The following is a 14,820-nucleotide window of genomic DNA, read 5'->3' on the forward strand; positions in this document are numbered from 1 at the left end:
CGGAACTACATTTCCCGGCGGCGGCGGCGGTGACGTAGCACCACGGCGTCACAGCAAAAAAAAAATGGCGACCGCCGGGACGCTGGCGAGAGTCGCCCAACTGGGTCGGCGCGTCGCGAGAAGCGGCGGTTTAATGTTGGACGGCGCGCAGCGGCGCGGGATAGCTTCGTGCGTCGACCGTAAGTCCGGCGAAACAGCTCTTGTTTGAGACAAAGGTCCGGTGTGGCTTGGTGAGCGTTGCTAAACTGGCAACCGTGGCTGGCGAACACAGACGTAGTGACAGGACGCACCGGGGGGGGGGGGGGTTGCGATGAAATTTCGCAAAATTAAAACAAAGAAAAAAGAACCGGAAATGAAATCAGCGCAAAATTTAAAAAAAGGAAAAAAAGAACCGGAAATTAAATCAGCGAGGTGTCCGCTCGCCTGTGACGTAGGTTCAATAAGTGGTAAATAGTAAACAATGACCCCGCTACGGCAAATGGTTCTCATTGGTCAGTTAGCTCGGCTATTCAACCATTCAGAGCTCTGGGTGCACGCCACGCCCCTCCACCTGGTGTATCCCCCCTTCTCCGGTGCTCGGACTTGACGACAAACCTTTTTTTTACCTACCGGGAGAAGGGAAATACACGCACACACAGACAGAAAAAACATTGTTTTTCCTGATAGATAGATGAAAAGTGTTATCTATCTATCTATCTATCTATCTATCTATCTATCTATCTATCTATCTATCTATCTATCTATCTATCTATCTATCTATCTATCCATCCATCTATCTGTAAATCTATAAATCTATAAATAACACTTTCACGCTTTGATGGCTCCATTGACATCCCTGCATTTACTCAGTCCTTTAAAAACTGGTTTAGGTAGTTAAGTAAATGATGGTGTCTGTGTGGTGGGCCCTATTCAAGACAGGGTAACCTGGTGGTGTTTATTGACATGTTTGTTTTATTTTTTATTTTATTATTTTATTGATCCCCATGGGCAAATTTTTCCTCTGCATTTAACCCATCCTAGCTGTGTAGCTAGGAGCAGTGGGCAGCTGCCGTGCAGCACCCGGGGACCAACTCCAGTTCGTCTCGCCATGCCTCGGTCAGGGGCACAGACAGGTGTATTACCCCTAACATGCATGTCTTTTTGATGGTGGGGGAAACCGGAGCACCCGGAGAAACCTCACCGCAGACACGGGGAGAACATGCAGACTCCACACAGAAAGGACCTGGGCTGACCCATTCATTATCTGAACCGCTTATCCTGCTCTCAGGGTCGCAGGGATGCTGGAGCCTATCCCAGCAGTCATTGGGCAGCAGGCGGGGAGACACTCTGGACAGGCTGCCAAGCCATCATCACACATGTTTGTTAATTGGGTCAAAATATAGATTAATACATCACCTTATGGTATGAGCTAGTTTTCTGTATGAATGCTCCCTTAGGAGTATTGCACAAGGATTTTCACATCAAGTCCTGTATATTTGCAAAGAGCAGTCTAGATTTTAAGCCAAGTTTAGAAACCTGGTCTCTTGAGTATGGCCGTCACTGTAGCATGTGTGGCCTTCATTTTACTTGCATGTTAGGGAAATTAGATTGGAGCCACATATCCGCCAAATGGTCAAGTCCTCCTTCTACCACCTTCGCAACATTGCAAAAATAAGATCCTCTCTCACACACCCTGCTGCTGAGATATTGATCCATGACTTCCTCTCCTCCCGCCTTGATTACTGCAACTCTCTCCTCTATGGCATCAGTGCTAGCTCTATCAAGAGACTCCAATTGGTCCAGAACGCATCCGCCCGACTTTTAACTTTCACCAAATCCTGGCACCACATCACCCCAGTCCTAAAAGACCTCCACCGGCTACCCATCTCCCACCGGCTCAATTACAAACTCCTGGTTCTTACTTATACAGCCCTTCACAAACTGGCTCCCCCATACCTCACCGATCTCCTCTCCCCCTACCAACCCTCTCGGTCCCTCAGATCCACCTCAGCCTCCCTTCTCTCTACCCCAGGTCCAACCTCCGTGGCTTTGGTGACCGAGCCTTCTCCAGAGCAGCTCCCAGGCTCTGGAACTCACTTCCCCAAATCATTAGAGACTCAGAAACCCTCCCACTCTTCCAATCCCGTCTCGAGACACACCTTTTCTCCATTGCCTTCTCGTGCCCCCCCCCCCCCCCCGTCCGCTCATACACCCCTGGTCTGGGGCAGGCTGGGGACTGAGCGCTCGACCTGCATCTGTGATTTATGATGTTTGTTTTTCTTTCCCTTTATATCTGTCCAAGTGGGAGAGTACTGCTGGCGTTGTGTGTGGCTGCCGCTTCTCCCTCTCGTAGCCCCCCTTCCCATCCACCCCTGTATGTCTGTGTTATGTTCATCTGTCGTCTTGTTTCACTCCATTTATCGTAAAGCGACTTTGAGTACTAGAAAAGCACTATATAAGATTGATTTAGTATTATTAAGTTATCTGCCCTAGTATAAACCATTGGGAGACACATTGGTGTCGTCATTTTAGCCAAATTGCTTTGCGTATTTTCATTCCCAACTTTTTGCTTGACAGCTTCTCATGGACTCTCAGATGAGCAGAAGGAGTTCCAGAAGGTTGCTTTTGACTTTGCAGCCAATGAAATGTCTCCACATATGGCCGAATGGGACCAAAAGGTATGTTAATGTGAAATATTATTATTATAACAACTGACTTTGGCCAGTTTAACATGTTTAGCAGGCTTAGACATTTGACTGTGTTTTTGTTCTTTATCGTGCAGCTGACCTGAAAGCCGTTTGTTTTTCTTGTATAGAATTGAGGGAATCATAGCAACAACTGGCTTCATTGTTGAATTTGAAATTTGTCTTTTGTGCCCAGTTTTAATAACTTCATGCTGTCCACTCTTATAGTATATCAGTATATTTTAATTCACAGGAAATCTTCCCGATTGAGACGATGCGCAAGGCTGCCCAGTTGGGATTTGGCGGCATCTACGTTCAGCCGGAGGTGGGGGGGTCGGGCCTGTCTCGTCTGGACACATCGATAATATTCGAGGCCTTGTCCACAGGCTGCGTCAGCACCACGGCTTACATCAGCATCCACAAGTAAGCGGCGGATATTCGGTAAAACGGGGAACTACCTGGAGCACATGTCTGTCAAGTCTGGAAGCTGGGGAAAATAAAGTGCTCTCGGCAAAAAGGTTTATCTTGAGCTCATTAGTCGTAGTATTTAGTTGTACTGATATCCCACCGAGATGAATGAAACTTACCAGCTGCCAGGTTGATAGATCATTATTACATCTTAAAGAATAAATGCCAGTAACATAACATGTAAACTGTTGATCTCTGTTGCAGTTTAGCCGTACTGAAATAGTTTGTTATAAAATTGCTTTTGATAGCTCAGTATTGACAGTTCAGTAGCTCATTGGTAATTACTGCAATAGTTTGTCAGAAAGAATAGTTTTATAATCTAATTTGTTGGCCAGGTAAATGAGTTTATTTTCTAACTTGGGGACTGCTGATACACTTCTGTGACCACTTACAAAGAGAAACTGTATGTAAAAGTGCATTTAGAACATTTTTTGAGATACTATAATGAAGTGGGCGGCATGGTGGCGCAGTGGTTAGCGCGGTCCTGGGTTCGAGCCCCGGGGTAGTTCAACCTCGGGGGTCATCCCGGGTCGTCCTCTGTGTGGAGTTTGCATGTTCTCCCCGTGTCTGCGTGGGTTTCCTCCGGGGTCTCCGGTTTCCCCCCACAGTCCAAAGACATGTAGGTCAGGTGAATCGGCCGTACTAAATTGTCCCTAGGTATGAATGTGTATGTGTGTGTGTGGGCCCTGTGATGGCCTGGCAGCCTGTCCAGGGTGTCTCCCTGTCTGCCGCCCAGTGACTGCTGGGATAGGCGCCAGCATCCCCGTGACCCCGAGAGCAGGATAAGCGGTTCAGATAATGGATGTATATAATCCGGTGCAGATGAATAGTGTAGCATGGTAGTTGCTATCAACATGGATGTTTGTTGTTCTGTAAAAACGCGGTGTGCTCTTTGCTTGGCAGTATGTGTGCGTGGATGATCGACACATTCGGGAACACGGAGCAAAGGGAGAAGTACTGCCCGGACCTCTGTTCCATGGAGAAGTTTGCCTCCTACTGTCTGACTGAACCAGGTCCGTCTCTGTTTGGATCAGAATCACGTTTACTGGTCATGTAGGTTTGCACATACGTGGACTCTGACTCCGGTTTCGTGGCTCTCTCAGTGTCCTTAACACAGAATAACAACACTACAACGCAACAATCTTCAGATATAGACACAAGGATTGACTTATACAGGTGAAATAAGAGGCGATAAAGTGCAATGGTGCAGAGAATATATCAGAGATGCTGAAATAGCAGGTTATTTACACACATGCCTGAGGTAGATGGACATGATGGAGCGCACCAGTATAGTATGTACAATGTGCAGTACAGTATATATACAACATGGTTGGATTTATTTGACAGTGTTAAGCGTTCATTTGAATGACAGCCTGCAGAAGGAAACTGTTTTTACATCTTGTATATCTGTATTTAACCTTGGATCATCTAAAATGTGGCTGCAGTACAATAAAAAGCACACTCCAATAAGTTCCCATGCAACGCTGCTATGAAATGGCTTCCATCCGAATCTTTTGGTTTTTCTTCTTCTTCTTCTTCTTTTTAGGCAGTGGCAGCGATGCCGCGTCGCTTCTCACATCTGCACAGCTGGAAGGAGACCACTACATCTTAAACGGCTCGAAGGTGATGTTTTCACTCCGGCGCTGCATTTTAGAAGGACAGCTACGAATTTGGACCTTTGTTGACCTTCTTTGTCGTGTCTGTTGTAGGCCTTCATCAGCGGTGGCGGGGATACAGACGTGTACATAGTAATGTGCCGAACGGGAGGCAAAGGAGCCAAGGGCATCTCGTGTCTGGTGGTGGAGAAGGAAACGCCAGGCCTCAGTTTTGGCAAGAAAGAAAAGAAGGTACTTGTTGTGTCTTCAGCAGATTTTAAGAAAAGTCGGTTTCTTTTTTCTTCACCGTGAGGGAAAGCAGTCGGAAAACAAATCCTTTTGGCTCAGTATACGCAGCGAAAAGTCTTATTTGTTCTGCTTCAGATGCGGATGGGTATCCACTAGATGGCAAAATGAGGCCGCGGTCGTGTCCCGGAGCAGACGACTTACTACGTCGACGGCCTTGTGTCTCTTATGTGCTTTCACTTATCCTTCAACAGGTGGGGTGGAACTCGCAGCCCACCAGGGCCGTGATATTTGAGGACTGCGCCGTTCCGGTCGCCAATCGGCTCGGCGAGGAGGGCCAAGGCTTCAATATCGCCATGAAGGGCCTGAACGGAGGCAGGATCAATATTGGTGAGAGAAGCGGATTAGGTAGCAGAGCGTAAGAATCCCCCCGGGGTGTCGGCAGAAGCTGGTTTTCGCTCAGATTTCATTTCCTGTCAGGCGTGGGCTTTCTCCAGCGCGGGATGAGAAAAATATTTGATAGTGCTCAAAACCACCACGCTAAACAGACACCTCTGTACACAGCATTTGTGTGTGTGTGTGTGTGTGTGTGTGTGTGTGTGATGTGGTAAGCAGTCACGGCAGTAATGGCGATAAGAATCGACAGTCATTTTTACCTTTGTGTTTTTTAAGTCCAGGTGAATATATGTAAAACATGTCAAAATGTTCTCGGTTCATGATTTGGACATCGGCGTGTTCGGATAAATCCGTTGTCCTGTCGATTCTTCTCGCCGGCAGCATCTTGTTCCCTCGGGGCGGCGCATGCCTGTGTCCAGCTTGCCAGAGATCACCTGTTGGTACGGAAGCAGTTCGGAGAGACGCTGTCCAACAATCAGGTACACGGCTCACATCATCACAGCACAGTCAAGATGACAAGGTCCAGACATTATTAGTAAAAAGTCCCCGTTTGGGCGTCCGGGTGGAGTAGCGGTCTATTCCGCCGCCTACCAACACGGGGATCGCCACTTCGAATCACAGTGTTACCTCCGGCTGGGTCGGGTGTCCCTACAGATTGGCTGTGTGTGCAGGTGGGAAGCTGGATGTGGGTATGTGTCCTGGTCACCGCACTAGCGCCCCCTCTGGTCAGTGGGGACGCCTGTTCAGGGGGAAGGGGGACCTGGGGGGAATAGCGTGATCCTCCCATGCGCTACGCCCCCCTGCTGTCAGGTGAAAAGAAGCGGCTGGCGACTCCGCATGTATGGGAGGAGGCATGTGGTAGTCTGCAGGTCCTCCCCGGATCGGCAGAGGGGGCGGAGCAGCGACCTGGGTGGCTCGGGAAGAGTGGGGTAATTGGCCAAGTGCAATTCGGGGGAAAGTTAAAAAAAAAAGTCCTCAATTTAGGGGGCGTACTGATGGCTTAGGCAGATAAGCACACACCGTTTGGGGCCTCGCCGGTTTGAGTCCAATTTGCTGCTTGAAATCTCTCTCTCACATGCTCTCGCTCTCGCTCTCTCTCTCTCTCTCTCTCTCTCTCTCTCTCTCTCTCTCTCCCCCCCCCGCCCCCCAATATTTCCAGTCTTTCCCTACTGTTTCCTCACGGTAAAGGCCAAACCCGCCCAACTGAAAAAATGTATAGTTCAAAGAAGCACACACGGTTAACGGCCCACATCATCATAGCGCAATTACAATAATGCAGTTAACCAATCAAAACCCTCGATTGGTTTTGGTCTCGCCTGTGAGAAGTGATTAACGCCATTTATTTTCATGTCCTTTCCGAGTTCTTACTTCCCTCCCTCTGTGTCTCGTCTCTCTCCTGTAGTTTCTACAGTTTAAGCTGGCGGAGATGGCCACCAAGTTGGTGGCGTCCCGTCTCCTGGTGCGTGAGGCGGCGACGGCCCTTCAGGAGAGCAGGTCCGACGCCGTGTCGCTCTGCTCCATGGCCAAGCTCTTCGTCACAGACGAGTGCTTTAATGTGAGCGTGTCTCCCTGAGCTTTGCGTTAAAAACGGCGCGGTGTTCCCTCTCCGCAGTCGTCATTTTGGAACGAGGCGACGGGCTTCTTCTTCATCGGTTTCTCTTCTTTCCACAACAGATCTGCAACCAGGCTCTTCAGATGCATGGCGGGTATGGTTACCTCAAGGACTACGCGGTCCAGCAGTTTGTCCGTGACATCAGAGTGCACCAGATATTAGAGGGTGAGTGTCTTACCTATAACGTGTCATCATTTGGCCTGTGTTCGATATCAGTAAGGGGGTTTCCATCCACATATTTTTATGCACATTTTGAATTGGTGCATAAGGAAACGCCAGAAGCCCACAGCTTAGACACTGCAAAAAGCTTTTTACACTTGGCTGAGGTGGAGAAGTTGGTGCTTCGATTAAAGAGAAATGGCAGTAAAGGGCGACAGAAACAGATTTTTTGAATAAATTATGACATAAATGGACATTATGACGTTGGGCGGCATGGTAGCGCAGTGGTTGGCGCTGTTGCCTCACAGCAAGCGGGTCCTGGGTTCGAACCCCGGGGTCGTCCAACCTTGGGGGGGTCATCCCAGGTCGTCCTCTGTGTGGAGTTTGGACGTTCTCCCCGTGTCTGTGGTGGGTTTTCTCCGGGTGCTGCGGTTTCCCCCACCGTCAAAAAGACATGCATGTTAGGGTTAATACTCCTAGTCTGTGCCCCTGGCCGAGGCGTGGCGAGACAAACTGAACTTGGTCCCCGGGTGCTGCACGGCAGCTGCCCACTGCTCCTACCTACACAGCTAGGATGGGTTAAATGCAGAGAAATTTCCCTACGGGGATCAATAAAGTATATCAAAATAAATAAATAACTAAATGAACCGCTTGGTGCATGGGGGTTCCCAGATGTCAGGTGGACTTAGTTGTGGTGCAATAGTCAGTTTAGCCCTCATTAAAAAAGCCATTGTATGCCCTCTTCGCTGTCTCTGGGCTGCATGTACCAGAGTGATGTACAAATATATATATTATGATATCGTGGTCATAGCTATTGTTATGACCACTCTTACAACAGCAAGTCATTCTACATGCCATCTCTCCATTTTGTTTGACTGACACGCTTTTGGCGATGTCATCTCCTCGCGCCTTCTTCAGAGTATTCGCACCATAGATGTCAGAAGTACACATTGATTTGCATTTACTTTTGCCAACTTCGCTGAGAACTGCTTAATATTTGCGACATTTCTTTATTTCCGTGCTTCTCTTCCCCCTTCAGGAACAAACGAGGTGATGAGGATGATAATTTCCCGGAATCTGCTGACGGAGTCGTGATTCCCGAGAATTAACGACAAGATCATTTCCACAAGCAGCGAGCGAGAACCCATCGAGACAAACAGGCACTTTGCACACTTTTATCATGGACACACACACCTGCGGATTTCATGAGCGAACCGTCAGAATAATAAAGCTATATTTAAGACTTCACAACCTCAGTCCTGTTTGGCGAGCCGTGGGGCTGAATCGGTCCCGCTAGCTTTCAAGGGCACGCTGTTCAAACATATTTTCATGTACTGTAGTAACTTTTACCATTTTTTTATTTGGGTAGACAAATCCTGTTATCTGCATTTTTCTATGGAAGAAGGGAGTTAACCCCGGCTTGAGTGGTATTAAAGGCTTTGCCGATCCCTGTTAAACTGTCAGACACCCATGGCACACACAACACATCTCTATCCGCAAGTGGCCTTTTTACAGATGGTTTCTGTCTGTGATTCTGCCCTGCTGTTATATGTCAAACCCCGTGAGTGTCTTTTAAAGTGTAAAATAATGAAATGCAGTGTACTGATTTCGTAGATAGCGTCATATAGTGTACCGTTTTTGTTATGGGGGGTCAAATGTGTCTACCATTAACACTCCAAATAAAACTATCTCAGTATTTATTACACGTGGCTTTTTTTCTATGACAGGAACAAGTTGGGGGGGGGGGGGATTTGGCCAAATATTTTAGAATAACCTGGGAAATTATTATTGAATCCCACCGTGACTGAAATTTTTGAAACAACCATTTGAGAAGATTGTTTATTGAAAAAGGCGCCAACAATCTAAACGGCATTAACAAAATAATCATAACCCGTTAACTTGAACAAACATTATACTCAATATTTTGGTTAAATTCCAACTACTGTTATAGGCAATATGACCGCGTGATCACAACGAATTGAAATTGTCAGGTTATATAAAGTGACCCCACGTAGGTAGATCTTTTGCACACTGGCTTTGGAAAGGTAGTAAATGTATTTGTCTTATGAAGTACCTGAATAGTGGATATGCAAGTACCTGAACAGTGGATATGCTGTATTTTTGCTCTGGACAAGTATAGTTAGCCTGAGAAAAGTGTTGCTTTCGTAGCCAGACATTATGAAATGTTGTATACAATAATTCTGTTTATCGCGATCAACATACAAAGGTATCCGAAAATACGACCACACACCCTTCTGCGAGAACACCAAAACTCGTGAGAAGTCGGCTCTCGGTACAGTTCAGTATGGCTTACGGTATCGAGACATAACGAACACCTCCCCTGTATAACAGTTGGCATTTTCTGTATATTAATTGTACATAATCAAAATCCCCGTCGAACACTTTTTTTTTTGAAGACCTGTTCACATGCTTATAAATAAAAATACGTTTTCCTCTGGTAAACGCAAGCATACAAAAGAAATGAATGAAAAACACTGTGCTGACTCCACTGAATGCAGACAGAAAGGGGATAAAGTTTGTGCCGATGGCTCGACTGGGAAACACACCGATCAGCCAAAACATTACGACCACTGCCTAACACGCTGTTGGTCCTCTCCATGTGCCGCTAAAACAGCGCTGACCCGCCAAGGCGTGGACTCTGCAAGACCCCTGAAGGTGTCCTGTGGTATCTGGCACCCAAAACATTAGCAGCAGATCCTTCAAGTCCTGTAAGATGCAAGGCAGAGCTGCCGTGGAACGGACTTGTCAGTCCAGCACATCCCGCAGATGCTCAATTGGATTGAGATCTGGAGAATTTGGAGGCCGGGGCAACGCCTTGAAGAGTTCTTCATGTTCCTCAAACCATTCCTGAACAATGTGTGGGGTGTGGCAGGGTGCATTATCCCGCTGAAGGAGGCCACTGCCATAAAGGGGTGTGTTTACCTGGTCTGTAATGATGTTTAGGTAGGCGGTACGTGTCAAACTGACATCCACATGAACGGCTGGGCCCAGGGTTTCCCAGCAGAACACTGCCCAGAGCATCACACCGGCTTGGTCTTCCTACAGTGCATCTTGGTGCCATCACTTCCCCAGGTGAACGGCGCACATGCACACGGCCATCCACGTGATCCAAAAGTGAACAGGACTCATCAGACCAGGCGACCTTCCACTGCTCCAAGGTCCATTTCCGACGCTCGACTGCCCATTGTAGGTGCGTTTGGTGGTGGACGGGTCATCATGGGCACTCTGACCGGTCCGTGGCTCCGCAGCCCCATACGCAGCAGGGTGCGATGCGCTGTGTTGTGACACATTCCTCCAATAACCATCGTTAAAATGTTCTGTGACTTGTGCCACAGTAGACCTTCTGTCGGTTCGGACCAGATGGGTTACCCTTCGTTGTCCTCGCACACCGATGAGCCTTGGGCGCCCAACACCGTGTCGCCGGTTTGTCCTTTCTCGAATCACTGTCGGTAGGTACTTGCCACTGCTGACCGGGAGCACCCACAAGCCTCGCTGTTTCAGAGATGCTCTGACCCAGTTGTCTGGCCATAACAATCTGGTCCTTGTCAAAGTCGCTCAGGCCTTCACTCCTGCATCCAACACGTTGACTAAGAGACCATCTAATCTACCCAGACCTTGACATGTGCCCTCGTTTGGAGATGATCCATGTTATTTAGTTCACCTGTGAGTGGTCATAACGTTTTGGCTCATCAGTGTAACTTTCCTATTATAAACTTTTCAGTCTCTAGTGGAAAAAGGGCTTTCCATTCCAAGGCATTGTGTTTCTCCGTCCTTATTCAATTTACAGTTTTTCTTTCTTCTTCAGTTGTTTTTTAACAAAACAAACTTCCGGTAGAGATTCTCCAGCTGACTACACCAGTGAGCCAGCTTGGCTCTGGGCGGGCACCAGGACGGCGACGGTTCCCGTGCGCATCAGCGACGACGAGCTGGTCTGTGGCGACACCGTGAGCGGATGCGGCGCCTGAGGCTGGGCGCCCTCAGTCCTGTTTGAGACAGTGGCCCTGGGACTCCGGAGGGCCTGAGGAGGGACCCCGTTGATGCTGGGAGGCCGCTTGTGCTTACGTAAAGGGGTCCCGCCGAGGGTGTACCCAGGAAGTCCCTGGAGGGTGTTGGCTTCGCCGGGGCGCAGCTGGTAGGCGTTGATGACCGAGCCCGGCTCAGAGACCAGCGTCGGGGAATAGGGGTAGTGGAAATTGGGTTGATGGGGGTCTCGTGGCCGGGGACTGGTGGCTATTGAGGACAGCGTGCCGTTCTTGGAAACGATGTCTGAGCCTGTGTTGCTCTTTGCCCAAGACACTCGCTTTGGTGCCTGTGCATCCTCCCTATGACAGACAGACAGACAGACAGACAGACAGACAGACAGACAGACAGACAGGGAGTGAGGAGGAAGGAAAGTCAGAGAGAGCTGACAGACATGTGAAATGAGAGTAAACTATGAATTCTTGTCACTTTTCAACCGTTTGTAATAACTCGAGTATGGACTCAGACCACATTTTGAAGACGCCACAGCACCATGACTCGGACTTGACTCGGTCTCTGACAGTGCATGTATATGTGATAATATTTCAAGACCAGCTGGGTACAAGACTTTAATTTACTTTATTTATTTAGAATAGCAAACTTCCCCTGAGGAGCTCAGCTTAGTGCAACTAGGGTGTTTCCTTTATGATGATGATGATGATGATGATTACTATTATTACTATTATTGATTTATGACTTTGAAGCAATAGAACATTTGACTCGGAAACATTCCTTCCTTGGCGGAGGGAAAAACGGTGGAATAAATATTAACATGTAGTGTAATTTTGACTTTTAATTCAAACAAAGACTACTGCAGTTACAGTCACTGCCTTTAATTGGACTTGCACTGGTCTGGTGTCAGTCTTGGAGTTTTGGCCCCATTGGTCTTGAGTTGAATTCGCCATCTTAAAGTCTTGGGCTGGACTTGGACTTGCCCGACTCAGGACTTGATCTGGACCGATTTGATCAAGTAACGATAACAATCGACAACTCTGTGATTTCACGAAGTGTGGCAGCCAAAAATCCTGGCGTTACGTTTGATCCCAGCCTTTCCTCTGATAAGCACATTAAAGAAATCACCAAGACTGCCCTTTTTTCACTTACGTAAAAGCTAAAACTCAGTCTTTTCTCTCCGTGGCTGATGGAGAGACTCTAATACATGCATTTGTTCCATCCAGACTTGATTACTGTGATGTTGTGTTTTCAGGTCTGCCACATGCTGGCACTAAAGGTCTTCAGATGGTTCAGAATGCTGCTGCTAGAATCCTAACTAAATCTAGGAAATTTGACCATATTACACCAATTCTTGCCTCCCTTCATTGGCTTCCTATCCATGTTAGATAAGAATACAAGGTGCTTCTGCTGACTTATAAAATCCTAAATAGGCTTGCCCCAACATACCCGTCTCAGCTCCTTAAACCGTACAGTCCATTGCAAGGTCTTTGCTCTCAAAATGCAGGGCTCCTGTGTGTACCCAGAGTTAAGAAGAAGTCAGCTGGTGGCAGCAGGGCCTTTTCCTATCAGGCTCCGTTCTTGTGGAATAACCTGCCTGCTGCCATCAGACAATCAGAGTCTGTTGAGTCCTTTAAATCCACACTTAAAACTCATCTTTTTGCCTTAGCCTACAATTAGCTGCCTTTAAGTCGAGTGCTTCATCAACCTGTACTGCATGGCGGGTCGGTTTCTGTCTCAATGAATTTACCAAGCACTGTTCTGCCGACGAGATTACAGCATATAGATTATTGACTATTGCAACTGCTCTCACATATCTTTTCTCTCTCTGAATGACGTCTTCTCCTTTCTCTTCTCCTGTGTATGTGAATGGAGTGATGTGAGTCTCCCCTGTGTGCACGTACAGTCTGTCCTCCTGTCAGGTCTACATGGTGATGGTGGTCACGTGGCTCAGGTCCTAGGCTGTTCTGGTAGCATCTGAACACTGCTTGGTATCCTCCTCATCATATTCTTCACATATCTTATAATTCCATTATAATTCTGTTATCCCACCCGCCCTTTTTTTGGATTTGTTTCCCCCCTTTTCTCCTCAATTGTACTTGGCCAATTACCACACTCTTCCAAGCCACCCCCTCTGCTGATCCGGGGAGGGCTGCAGACTACCACGTGCCTCCTCTGATACATGTGGAGTCACCAGCCACTTCTTTTCACCTGAAAGTGAGGAGTTTCACCAGGGGGATGTAGAGTGTGGGAGGATCACGCTATTCCCCCCAGTTCCCCCTCCCCCCCGAACAGGTGCCCTGACTGACCAGAGGAGGCGCTAGTGCAGTGACCAGGACACATACCCACATCCGGCTTCCCTCCCGCAGACACGGCCAATTGTGTCTGTAGGGATGCCCGACCAAGCCGGAGGTAACACGGGGATTCAAACCGGCGATCGTCATGTTGGTAGACAATGGAATGGACGGCCATGCCACCCGGACGCCCTCTCTGCTATCCTCTTTCAATGTGGTATTCTGTAAATTGTGTTGTATTCTGTACACACAACATCCATTGCATGTCTGTCTGTCTTGGGAGAGAGCTCCCTCCTCTGTTGCTCTCCCTCAGCTTTCTTCCTGTTTTTCCTCCCTGCTAAAAGGTTTTTTTTTAGGGAGCTGTTCCTCATCCGATGCGAGGGTCTACGGACAGGATGTTGTATGGCCCAGTAAAGCCCACTGAGGCAAATTTGTAATTTGTGATATTGGGCTGTACAAATAAAATTGACTTGAGTGGTCTTGACTACAAAGCTACAATACACATACACACGCATCAAAATCTCACTTTATTTCATTGGCGATCTCCTCCTCCGTGTCCCTCTTCCTCCTCAGTATGAAGATTAGGAAAAGCACCATGGCCACCAGCCCCACAATGGACCCCAGTGTGGCTGCCGCGATCACACCGGCGTTGGAAGCTGTGGGAGGGTGACACACACGGGGGGGGGGGGGGGTCACGATCAGAGGGGACACAGTGATGTAGCTCAAGATGTTACAGTGCCATGAAAAAGTATTTGCCCCCTTCCTGATATCCTCTATTTTGCATATTTTTCCACACTTAAGTGTTTCAGATCTTCACACAAAATGTCATGTAAGACAAAGAGAACCCAAGTAAACACAAAAAGCTATCCAGCACTAACTGAACTTGTGTGGAAAAAGTAATTGTCCCCTTAGATCCTCAGCAAATGTAATTGATCATTGGATTCAGTTGGAGCAGACTCACCCAGGCTTGATTAACGCCAGCCATGTTGAATCTAAACGTGACTTATATACATCCTTACCATCAATGTTAAGTAGGCCACAAGGTTTCAACAAAGAAGTTCCAGAAGAGTTGAGAAAAGAAGTTGTTGGGAAGTAGTCTGGAAAGGGTGGCAAAGCTAGTATTTCTAAGGCTCTGGGACTCCAGAGAACCGAGGTGATGGCCATTGTCTCCAAATGGAGAAAACGTGGAACGGTGGTGAATCTTACCAGGGGTGGCTGGCCTGCCAAAATTCCTCCAAGGGAGCAGCAACGTCTTATGCAGGAAGTCACAAAAAAACCCAGGACAACAGCTAAAGAACAGCAGGTCTCTACCCTCGGCTCAGGCCATCGTTCATGATTCGACAATAAGGGAAAGACCGGGCAAAAACAGAATCCGTGGGAGAATTGCAAGGCGA

General features: G+C 47.8%; 2 protein-coding genes across 2 annotated transcripts in view; one reads left to right on the plus strand and one right to left on the minus strand.

Moving 5' to 3' along the window:
- Window positions 1–30: 30 nt before the first annotated feature.
- Window positions 31–8,827, plus strand: acad8 (acyl-CoA dehydrogenase family, member 8). The gene is made up of 11 exons (XM_056283182.1): window positions 31–179; window positions 2,557–2,657; window positions 2,917–3,086; window positions 4,035–4,144; window positions 4,678–4,754; window positions 4,841–4,978; window positions 5,227–5,362; window positions 5,750–5,847; window positions 6,771–6,923; window positions 7,043–7,145; window positions 8,179–8,827. The coding sequence occupies exons 1-11, from the start codon at window positions 65–67 to the stop codon at window positions 8,232–8,234; spliced, it is 1,257 nt and encodes a 418-aa protein (XP_056139157.1). The 5' UTR covers window positions 31–64; the 3' UTR covers window positions 8,235–8,827.
- A 2,183-nt stretch (window positions 8,828–11,010) lies between these two features.
- The window catches only part of esamb (endothelial cell adhesion molecule b), a 44,588-nt gene continuing 40,778 nt past the window's right edge, over window positions 11,011–14,820 (minus strand). Inside the window, exons 7-8 of the mRNA XM_056283717.1 lie at window positions 13,953–14,082; window positions 11,011–11,482 (exon numbers count right to left, since the gene is read on the minus strand). Of these exons, the coding sequence (XP_056139692.1) occupies window positions 11,011–11,482; window positions 13,953–14,082 (602 nt within the window). The remainder of the gene's footprint in view (window positions 11,483–13,952; window positions 14,083–14,820) is intronic.

Source organism: Lampris incognitus, chromosome 7 (assembly GCF_029633865.1).
Source record: "Lampris incognitus isolate fLamInc1 chromosome 7, fLamInc1.hap2, whole genome shotgun sequence".
NCBI classification, from domain to species: Eukaryota; Metazoa; Chordata; class Actinopteri; order Lampriformes; family Lampridae; genus Lampris; species Lampris incognitus.

Excerpts from the sequence above, each read along its gene's own strand:
- acad8 (XM_056283182.1), top strand. The coding sequence starts at position 65 with ATGGCGACCGCCGGGACGCTGGCGAGAGTCGCCCAACTGGGTCGGCGC. Across the intron at positions 5,363-5,749 it reads CGGAGGCAGGATCAATATTG|CATCTTGTTCCCTCGGGGCG; the intron begins GTGAGAGAAGCG and ends TCTCGCCGGCAG. Across the intron at positions 5,848-6,770 it reads AGACGCTGTCCAACAATCAG|TTTCTACAGTTTAAGCTGGC; the intron begins GTACACGGCTCA and ends TCTCTCCTGTAG.